Here is an 11576-nt window from a genome sequence, read left to right on the forward strand (position 1 = left end):
TTCAAAACCGATCCACGAAACACGGACTACGAAATCGAGGCCGGTGCGACGCGTAACTTTATGGCACTGAAGCTTGCCGAAGAGCAGGCCCGTCGGGAGGAGCAGGAAGTGCGGGAAGAGGAAGCCAACAATCCGATGAAGCTGCTCGAGAACCGAACGCAACAGTCGCGGAACGAAATTGAGCTGCTCGAGTCGCTGGAAGAGCTGAAAGACTTGAACCGCCGGCAGCAGGACATCGATTACGATAGTATGTTGCAGCAGTTTGACCGCACGGAGAGCATTCGGGAACGGGAGGAGCGCATGGAACGACAGGATGAAGAGTTTATTAAGTAAGTGAATGAAAAGTGAAGAGTTAATGAAGAGTCCGTTAACATATTTCCGATGCTTTTCCAGGTCTATTAAATTTCAAAACAAACCTGGCGCCAAACGGATAGCAACGGAGATTATCGTGGAGGACGTGAAGGAAGAGCAACCGGATGAGTCACCCAGCTCATCGAACGCTTCGGGAGCGAACGCATCTACCTCATCGGCGGCCCTTGCCAACAGTGCCAGTACCGCTACTGCAACACTGACTTCTGGCACTCCATCGTATGCCAGTTCGAAGGCACGAAAGTTGGACAGCTTCAGCATTGGAGTGAAGAAATCATCACTGAGCAATCTTATTGTGAAGAAGAAACCGGTCACGACGGATGCGGGGAAAGAGATGCCATCACCTAAGGCACCTCCACCGGCAGCATCAGCAGCCGACAAGCCAGCCGAGGCGGACAAGCCGACTGCTGCGAAACCCGCAACCACGCCCGCTGGTGGTGGAGGCGGTATCGGAAGTCTGGGACTGCTGGGAGCTTACTCAGACTCGGAGAGTTCGGATGAAAACTAAGTTCAAACCCGCAAGCTTGCTGCTTTGTTGGCCAGGATGTTGAATAATAAATGCTTAACGTACACCGATGCCTTTTAATGCATAATTAAACGGGGTCTTGTCTATTGACATACGTCGGCCAGTATATCAACCGTCTGGGGCCGCCTTGGAGGAGAAGGAAAGATAGTTTTCCAAGAAATGTAGCAACGAAAGAACCGAATAGTACTCTCTTATGGTCTTAAAGAGGAGCTCAACTGGTTCCCTTTAATAATTACAGTAAACCTCAAATGAATTGCACTCAATTATGCATTCCATTATGGGTACAAAACTTGCCATCATCACCCGAAAATCGGAGAATCACTTTCAGGTCAGATGACTTCCTGACACCGATGGTAATCGTTCAAATTATTATAGATTCACACACATTCCAGCTGGTGCTGGTGGCGGCAATAAAAATTGCTCCATAAATAATTAATGCCATTGGCACGCCTGCCAGAGCCGATGCGTGTACTCAATCACTTTGCTGCCGACCCTTGGGGGACCCAAATGATCATATCCCTCATTCGAATGCTCACTCCGGGAAACCATCATCAATCTGTGTCGGCATAAATGATTTATAAGTTGAAAGGGGGGCTCGCTTTTTATCAATTTCGCTGGTAAATTATGCAAACTCATCAGCTTGGCAAACGGAGATCCATATTGCAATAGCGCGATGTAAAGAAAAATAGAGCCGGGACTTTAATTGACACGACGGAAAACAAAAGGTTGCAAAAAATATTATTAGTTTCCCGGCTCGAGAAAAAGAATCGCAGCAAAGGAACCTCAGGCGAAATGAAAAAAAAAACATAATCCATTAGTTACACTTCCGTGTTCCACCGACCGAGCAGAAGATAGTTTGCTTGCTGTAGGTTCGTGATTAAAATTAACGATACTTTGGCTTATTCATCAGCTTAACACGCAGACTCACCGGAACACAGTTTTTCACTTCTCGTGGCACACAGCAAAAAAGTTTTCCATAAATCCGTGAGGGACCGAATCGAAATTGGACGAAACAAAATGCACCATTCGCTTGTGGCACGATCGTTAAAATCTTCCAAATACTGCCATCCAGCCCCGGGTTACGAAATGTTTGCGTATTCCATTCGTCGACTCCATTCCGCTTCGAGGGCTGCAGTCGCTTCCAACACCACCCCGGTGGGCAGAAACACAATATAAACTACAGACACTCCGTGGGCCTTCCGGTGCAGTACTGATATTTCCGGTTCGCCGGTCGGGCTCTAGTGGTTCCGTCGGAGCGTGTTGACGATTCTGGACACGTCCAGTTCCTCCGTCCCAATTCAAGAGCCTCCACTGTTGCTAGTGATGGTGGCCACTGGCTGGGGCTGGGTGATTAAGTGATTTCCACCGATTTTTGCAAAGGGTGCTTTCCACGTTCCGGTTCCGGTAGGGTAAGCAGCAGCCGCAGCAGTAGCCACAACAGCAACAGCAAAAAAGTAACGAAGCATCGCAATGATTAATTTCGGTTTCCGGCGCATAGAACTGTGGGCGAGAGGAGGTACCGGGACATTCATTAAGTTGTGTTCCTTGCCAGCTCGTCTGCCTCTTTACGATTTGTCCGAACTTTACCGATTCGCCCGCGTTTGATGAGATTCTCCGGTTTTCTCTCTTGCCACGTGTTAAGAAATCATTTTCTTACGACTTTCCTTGGGGCCACGCGGTCTTGGAGCTTTGGTCCTTTGCGGCCTTTGCAGACCCGCTAGTTGCGGTCCTTAATTTATCGGATCAATTTGCGAGAACTCGTTTATTTTACGGGCGCCTTGCCCTTGCCATCCGACAGGAGAATGGGCTTCACATTACTACGGCCGCAACCGCAACTGGAGCGGGGCTGAGTGTGCGGTCTGTGGCTACAACAGGTTCCCCCTCCCAAAAACGGACAGCCGCACGGCGAAGCGAAGGTCAGCCCGAAAGCGGGCAGAAGATGCGCTGCTATTTATGAATGCAAAGCGCTTTTGCCGTTCGCTTTCTTGCTTTGCTTGGTTCGTAAGTAAGCAGCTTCATTACTGCGAAGACTAGAGAGGTTTATCGCAGGAAGATGAAAATAGCGCTGACGTTGGTGTGCCGACCGCGACCGCTGGTTTATTCCGTTACTTTATCATGTCTTCCATTACCAGCAACGAGGACAAGAAGCAGCAGCAGCAGCAGCGCAGTTGATAATGTGCGGTTGAAATGTATCCGTTCAAAATATTATTAATCATCGCTCGCGTGAAATTTAATATGGAACACAGGCGCATCGAGCAATGCTGGCAAAATGTCCGCCAACCACCAACAACCCGTGGGGCATGCAGATGTAGCTCAAGCTCGTACCATGCATAATGACGCAACCGGTCTGATCGCTATCAGCGCTCAGAGCACGACCACGAAGCGACCACAATTGTGCTGCGAAGCAAAAAGCAATGCCCGCCCGCCGATAAGTTCGTGCCATTAAACCGATCTACAAATTTGTGCTGACACGCACCGGCGATGACGGGCCCCTTTTCCGTGGGCACCGTTAGCAATCTCGCAATTAATGGTTCCCGATACACGCCTCCCGGTCGGTGGCACAAAAGGCGAAAAGAGGCTTAAGCGATCTGGTCTGTTATTTTTGGCCAGTTTGTTGCCACGCGTAGACAGCGATACGTGGAGCTAGGGGGCGAACTTGGCGTGCGACTTTCGATGCCAGCCACGACGACTGGTTCCGATGGAACCGATGGAAGGATTGTCGCTATTCTCGCCGGTCTCGAGGCGCATTTTAACCGCCACCGCGACTACCGACCACCGAAAAAGCTGCTCCAGTGAAGCGTGTGCCGGTCCTGGTTCATTATTCCACGCCACTGCAGCGAGTCCTCGACTAAGCGAGGCAAACACGTTTAGGCATCGAATCGAAGCAAATTGCACCGCTTACCCCACTGGGCCATCGAACCGGAAAGAGATTATTTTCCGACACATTGGCTTTTTCCCTTTTCCCCCAAAAAGGCCCCTGCTCTCTGTCATACATTGCTCGGGCCCCGGGTGCGTGTCGTGACCGAAAAACCCGCCATTCCTCCGTGCAAGGTGCGAGTTTGCAATTATTTTAATGTTTCCGTGGAACACCAGGCCCCACTCACCTGCCCACCGTGCGGCTTCTGCTGCACACCGAGAGAGAGAGAGAGAGAGAGAGAGAGCACTCGGTTCGAGAGCCGAAAAAGGGATTTAAAACGCTTTGGTGTACCACAGCCGACCGGTCACCACGTCACCGCACCGACCACCAAGCTCCGTCACCAAGCTAAATGCATTCCGGTGCATTTTCGCCTTTTCCGGGGGCTGGGCGGTCGGGTGGAAAATAATGAAAGCAACCTGTCAACGAGGTTTTAATATTTTGCCTGTTTGCACGTGTTCCGGTGAAGGGTGGGTGGTTTTTTTTTGGGCGAGGGCGAGGAGGAGGTTATAGAGGAAGTGGTGGAGCACCGCCTGCACTCGGCTTCCCAATTTGTTGGCCACAAGCGACTTATCGGTCTAATGCGGCTACCGGTGGAGCAAATCGCGCTGGAAAATCCGCGGTAATCCGAGGGCTGGCGTGTGTCACATGCATGTCGGCAATGGTTGGGAATTGACACGCTGTTGTTGGTGTGACGTGCGTGTGGATGGAAAGTTTCATTATGGCTTTGATGGAATGAAAATACCATTCCGGTTCGGGAAAGTGCAGAAATAGATGTGGATCAACGTTTGTGGACGTTGATGCCTGCGTCGAGTAACCGCGAAGGGGATGGAAAGGGGGAGTACACGCTCAGAGGTTGCTGTGACGATTTCGTTGATTTTTATGTGTTTTTGGCACGTGTCAGTGAGAGCGGCAATATAGTTTTGTATAAATTATGCAATGGTACTTTCTAAAGTCATGTTGGTCTGTTGAATATTAGTCTATCCTGACATGTTGCGGATCAATAAAATTTCATCAAAACGACGATGTTATGGAAAACATGAGCTTGAGAGATGAAAGGAAAATCAACACCAAAAAGTCCGTACGAAAGGGATCCAATAGGTCCATTAAATAGATATTTCTCGCTTATCTGGATAATCTATTTTGGATGAAAGTTCGTGGCTTTTCGATAATGTGCTGTTTGCCTCATGGTTGGCGTTACACATATAGAAAGCCAGTAAAATATTTCCTCGAATTTCTAATTTCACGCGTTGTTGAATCGGTTGCTGAGGATCTATACTATAACCATCCATTTAGGGAGTTGATATTCAGTCACACCGATGAGTAAAGTTGTTTATTCAACGCTTGACTTCTAAATCGTATCTGGAAAAGGATCAGTGATTGGCCTGTATACAACTGGAAAAATCAAAAACACTCTCCAGCCCAGATTGAACTGAAGGAAATACAACCGATAATGGAAGTGCCTCAGTGGTACCAACGGTCCCCAGCACGTCAGCAGCAGCAAAGAATAAAAGCTGCTCAATGACAGTAGACGAGCAAAAACCAAAAACCATCTATCGAGGATGAGATCGACGGAAACTCTCTTCCAAACACCTTCTGCTACATCGCCATCGGCCTATTACGCACTCGTAATGCTTGTAATCATTATGTTATTGATGATCGACAAATTGCACCGCACGTAGGGTGTCCACCAGCAAAAAGAAAATCCACCGATCCACCGTTTATCTTTCGTTAATCGACGAACCTCGATTCCATTCGATTCGTTGGCTATTTGTCTCTCTCTCTCCCTCTTTGTGAGTTCCCCTTGAGCATCAAGCCAAACCTTTGTTTAGTGTGTGTCTACTGGTGTTCCCTTTTTTATCTCCAGGACTGAATTTTCCCATGCAAAAACACAAGCAACAAGCCACCGACCTCACGACCTCACGGAGCGCGCGCACTGGTTGCGCTTTCCGCCAGCCATGGCGTGGCAACAGCAGCAGCAGTAGCAGCGTGTTTGATTAATGGATCGCTCGCTCCTCGACCGGGGGCCGATACTAAAACATGTCATTCGTATAAAGCCTCTCCAACTCTCCACGGCCATCACTATCTCATCCATCTAGAGCCGAGTGAGCCGATTTGTCTATTTATCCCAGCGCCCGTGTACCGGTGGCCTAAGACAAAAATTGGCCAACAGCTCCGACCGAGCCTGGCTGCCTGTTCGCTTCATGAAGATTGATAGATATTCCCCCACCGGTCGCCCGGGGGGCCGTTTCCATCCAGTCCATCGAGAGGGGAATCAAAAGAGAAGAATGCTCGCCCGGTCGAGGCTCAACGTTAATATTTTGGTGGGCCAACCAACCAACCAACCAACTTACAGCGTCCATTCCAACCTTCGTTCCGGCTTTCTCGTTTACGGTGTACGCTCCGGTAGGCATGGCCTCCCGGCCTACGAGGACCAACCACCATCAGCGATACGATAACGGTTGATTGTATTTAGAGTACAACATTAGCGAGGCGTATTTATGGTGTGGCTATCGCTCGGCTGGATCACCACCGACAGAGAGAAAGAAGATTTATGTGCAGCCAGCGAGCAGCACGCATTATGCACGTTCACAAATAGGCGGAAGGGAATTGCAGCAAAGTGCTTAATGTTACAAAGGGGTTGGAATGTGCTTCACAACCCCGGGGGTATTTCGTTATTGTAGTTCAAACATTCCGTTGCCACTAGAATTATGCAGCGAGCCTTTCCATCCATCAGCGAGCTGCTACAAAGTGCCACACAAACAGACACACATACAAGCGTGTGCGAGTCCTCGTCAAAAAGCAGAAATCATATTTAGAACCAACCACGGAATGGACATGGGAGCTCCTATCCGCACGGAACAGCATCCAGCGTCTAGCTGCAGTATCCTATCCTGGGGTCCACTACAAACGACTAACTAATCCCATGCAGATCCAGCCTATTTCACGTTGGTCGAGGACCATCGCTGTTCGACTTCCAGGCGGAAACGAAACTAGTCGTCCCCGATTCACGAGGAACGACGGAGCCCAGGAGATGATCCTCGATTCAATTTCACGTTCCCGGACATAACTCCACCGGACATACCAGCAACGGGATGGAAAACTGCACGTTCCGTGTGCATTGATACCGTGCACATTGCGGAGTGGCGTGTTCATCCTTTACGCTCGCTCGAAGTCGGGGCCGGTCGCGGTCCCGTATCGATGCCGGCGCTACTTCAACATCCAGGCTAAAGCTCCCCCCCAAAAAACCCCCTCTCTCCTCGCTAGTGCTACATCACGTCACCTGCTGCTTTCATCGCAGCTGGCTGTGGGTTGGTTGCTACCGAGCGATCACACAATGGCGTCAACATTAGTCACCGGAAAATTGAAATAAATTGCCGCCTCCACCAGTCCACCATCCTGTGCTCGTTCTTGTGTCGTCGTGGTGGTCGTCGTCGCGGTCGTTTGTGCTGTCCACTGCCGGTAAAGCTCCGGACGGAAAAGCTCTAAACGCTCGCCAGGGGGGGATCTTCCGTTCTAATGACGATTTCGGGACGGACCGACCAGTATTCGATGAGCGCACTACGACGACGTTCGCAGGATCGTGTCGAATTGTCTCTGCGTAGTTGCCTCGACTACGCAATCACAACGATTCAAATAATGCTATTAAGGTGGCCAAAATTGATCCTAACTCGAGGAAGAACACCAAAGAAAGGTGACTCTCACGGAATGCATGCTCATTACCAGTAAGTGAATGAAGGGCTAATCACTCGGACCAACTCGCATCTCTGCTAAAACACAAAATAAAAGCACAACATTCACCAACGAGGGCTCCTCGTAGAAATGCGACCAACCGGAAGGTCCTTGCAAGATGCCTTGTAGCCTTGTAGCAGTAAATTGGCCTCATTTGCCCGGTGCGGTATGCAATTGTTGCCCAACACGCTACGTGCTGCGTGGCCTCTCGCCGAAGCTGTCGCTCTCCATCTCCATCGCAGCGTATGAGAGTGTCACGTTTCGCCACAAGCCAGCCAGCCATGTGCAGAAGTCGGGAACGGAACTTTTCCGGATGAAATAATCCACATCCCAGGCAGACAGCTAGCAGCAGCAGCAGCAGCAGCAACATTCAACGAGAGCGTGACAACGCCAACACTTTACGGTTTCCCCGGTCCACCATACCACCCGGTTGGCGCGCCTATCGTCGTTGGTTTTAATTATTATCCTCTTCTCCTTCTCCTTCTTCTGCTCCTCCTTCCTGTGGTTCTGCGGTATCATGGATTGCAAAAGGCCGGTAGGAAGTGCACTCCATTCATCATTAAAGCCCTGCGTGCTCGTGCTCGTGGTGCACAAATTGTGACTGTAAATCGTTAGCGGAGGAGTGGCCACTAGCCAGCAGATTCGCAGTCGAATCTAAATCCCGCTTCACGCTCTCTTCACGATGCAACGGGTGCACGAGAGCACGTCCACGGGGAGGGGAAGGGCAGAGAGGGAAAGGAGGAAGAGACATAATTCTCTCCTTCCCGTCTCCCCCCGGGTAGGTTTGATACCATAAATCTTCACCTGCTGAATTGGCTGTCTCCGTTCCGTGTGTCCGGGCTGGTGCGACGAAAGCACGCAAGGGGATGCAAAAAGGGGTGCCGGTTTTGAACGCCCCCATCCCCCCCCCCCGTCGCACATGAAACACATACACTCGGTTTGGGACCCTGATGATGAATGGGCTCGGTGAAAAGTCGCTTTCAGTCGATGTGGCGACGGCAGCAAGCAGGAAACATCATTCATCAAGGCTCAATGGCCTGGGTCCGGTCCCGGGCCCGGTCCCGGCGTTTGTGCGGCCTGGATTGTACTTTTTCCGTCCACCTGGTCAGGCCATTGGGCCGTTGTTTTCACTCCCCCCTTTTTTTCATTCCCCCTTGGACAGTTTTGATCGTTGGTTCGGACTGGAGAGCGAGCAAAGGATTGAAGAAGGAGACTCTTCTCCGGAGGAGACTTGACTTGTCGGAGCTTAAACTCAAACAAAAGTCATTTTAATCAAGCGGAAACGATGCTAAAAGGGGTGGGAATTAACGGTGAGACTTTTCTGATGGGCCACAGAACACTACTGCACCTTCGCATGGAGCTTTAATTTGCGGCTGTTTGTTCATTAGAAGCTTGCTCGTTCGTTCGTTCGCTTCTCGAGATTCGTGTACGAAACGTTTGTGCAACTCAGTTCACACTCTGCTACCCAACCAGAGGCCACACTACCCAACATACAGATGCAAATGTGGGGACACATAAAAAAGAATTAGTAGAAAAATGGGTGAAAACCGAATGCACTTGACTCCTGGTTCTGCGGGTTCCTTGTGCTTCAAGCGATTGTCCTCGGAAATAGGTGGCCCGCACCATTTTTCGTCAGTTGCCGTCACTAAACCGAAACCGGCGCTCCCGGTTTAACCCGGGCGCTCCTTCCCTACCGACCAAATAGAATTTAATTAAAGCGTTCCGCTTTTAAGCGGAACTCCGAACTGAAACTCACTGGCCTCTCGGAAGTCGTGGTAGTCAGGGGGCCATTTCTACGAATTGCAACCTCTAGGTACGGCTCCGGTCGCTCGCTCGGTCGGTCGGTCAATAGCCGGCAGAAGGATGAAGGGAAAGGGCTAATTAATTTTATTTCCCGCATGCATGACAAAATCCGTGCCAGTGGCGAGAGTCCCTTTTTGCCTACCTAATGAAAGCCTTACGCTGCACAAAACATGCTGCACCAGGAGCACCACGAGCAACGGCAACATAAAGTTTTATTTTCCTTTCTTCCGAACGGTTAGCTCCGATAGACATTCCCAGAAATTCTCAACCAGGCTGCGGTTAGGCACCAGAACGACGATGCAGCAGCAGCAGCAGCACGTTCCTGTTGCTGCAGCAGTAGCGGTTGTGCTGCCGAATGTCGTTAATTTGGCTACAAAAAGTCGAACTTTTGCCGGCAGTCCGGCGGGAAAAGGCAAAGTCAAGGAGCGGAGTGTTCCTTCACTTGAAAGTGGAGGTGGAAATTAATTTTCTCTTCATTCTCATTCCGTGTTGCATTTGTTTCCGCTCGTAATGGAGGTATTTAGTCGCAGATTGATTAGGAACATAAACTGGCCGAGCATTAGGAGAACCGAGGGCAACAAGCCAGTGTTTTTGGGAGGATTTCTTACGATGGAATTTATGTGTTTCTCATTTCCTAGTGCTAAAAAAAGCGGTTAAAAACTAACGAAGAACAAATAATGTTAGCACACACTTTAAAGTGGAATCGTAAATGCAACGAATGCCACCATTCCTCGGAGTCACCAAACGGATTCCTACAATGTTTCGAGTACAAAAATTTCGCTCGAAACATTTCGCTTCGAAACAGTTCGTCGCATGGTTGCACGTGCAGTGCAGCCCGAACTTTCTCGTGGAACAATGGAAATGGTGCGAGAAACAAACGGAATAGCGCCTGGCGGGTGCACTAAACTCCTTCCGGGCCAACTTTCCACTTATGGCTCGCGGTGGGATTTACTGAGTATTTGAGCTGAGGATGCAGCAGAATTCGCACTCGCTCTGCAGAAGAGTGATTGGTGGGAAGACGGCGTTGGAACCTAATTTTATGGACCAAGCACACATACACTCACATGGCGAACCGTTTACGGCGAGGGCGCAAATCAACTTTTAGTTCAACCATTTGGGATTTGGCCAATCCCGGGTTTTTTTCAGGCCTAGGCCGGCGTGGCCGTAGAATCGGACAGGAAAAAAAAAGTTCCACCATTCGATCCGGCACTGATAATTGCCCCGAACAGGAGTTGGCCCCACTGCCTTGGGAAATGGAAAAGTTGCTGGGTGGCGAAAATGGCAAAAACCAAAAATTCCTCCACTCCCCGAACAATGGGTGAGCTAACAAAAGCGGCTGCGACATGACACATTTGCTTCTTCTGCTCGTGGCAGTGAACTCGAGTATTGGTTTGGCACATCACTTCACCCCGAACTTCAACTTCAACAGCAGCAAATACACCCAGATACCCTACGGACACGGGTGTCCTCTCTGAGTTGAACGATTGGAAATCCTCAGCCCGTGGGGTCCACACAACCACAACGATTTCGGAGAAACTTTTCTCCGAAATCCCGGAACAGGGCCTGCGCCGCAAATTGGAAATCCCAGCCAACCAAACCATTGGCATTGTCCGGCCAGCAATCAGCAAGTGGTCAATGATGAATGTTATTTAATTGAAAATCAACTTTCGATGCCTGTCCGGTAGGACAAGGCCGGGGAATAGCTAGGAGGGAATGGAAAAAGGCATTTGCACTTTAGCTAATAGACGGAATGTCCAGTATTGGATGCAGCATTCAGGATCCTAGGACCATCCTCTCATGCCATCGCTTGGGCGCTACTGACAAGCGCTCTACGTCTTTTCCTGGGCTAGGAGGTTGTTGAAGTTGATCTTTTCCCTTTTTGTTGTTTGTATTGTTCCGATTCGATTGACATTCGTGCTGTGTTGTGGCCTAGAGAAGGAAAGATTGCTGAAGCGTTTTTTTCCTGCTTCACTCCCGTATCACGTGGCCAGAACGCCTCAAAAGCTGAAGATCCTCACCATAGTCTCCGTCTCTTCGATCGTTCGGAATAAACCGAATGCAATAATGATGAAGACAAAGACTATCCCGAACAATTCACTGATGGCGAATGGCGAATGGAAGGAATCGAGTGTCCAATCAAAGGCTCGAAACCCGGCCAGGGGCCCTCGAAAGGGGGAAATTGATTATGGCAATCTCCAGGAACCTCCAGGACCACCCTACTGTTCGGTTTGA

General features: G+C 49.9%; 1 protein-coding gene across 1 annotated transcript in view; it reads left to right on the forward strand.

Moving 5' to 3' along the window:
- Positions 1-941, forward strand: part of LOC126575333 (splicing factor YJU2) — a 1347-nt gene extending 406 nt beyond the window's left edge. The window contains exons 2-3 of the mRNA XM_050235975.1: positions 1-329; positions 394-941. The exon at positions 1-329 is cut by the window's left edge and continues 240 nt beyond it. Of these exons, the coding sequence (XP_050091932.1) occupies positions 1-329; positions 394-877 (813 nt within the window). The 3' untranslated portion in view covers positions 878-941. The remainder of the gene's footprint in view (positions 330-393) is intronic.
- The last annotated feature ends 10635 nt before the right edge of the window (positions 942-11576 follow it).

This window comes from Anopheles aquasalis, chromosome 3 (genome assembly GCF_943734665.1).
Source record: "Anopheles aquasalis chromosome 3, idAnoAquaMG_Q_19, whole genome shotgun sequence".
Lineage (NCBI taxonomy): Eukaryota > Metazoa > Arthropoda > Insecta > Diptera > Culicidae > Anopheles > Anopheles aquasalis.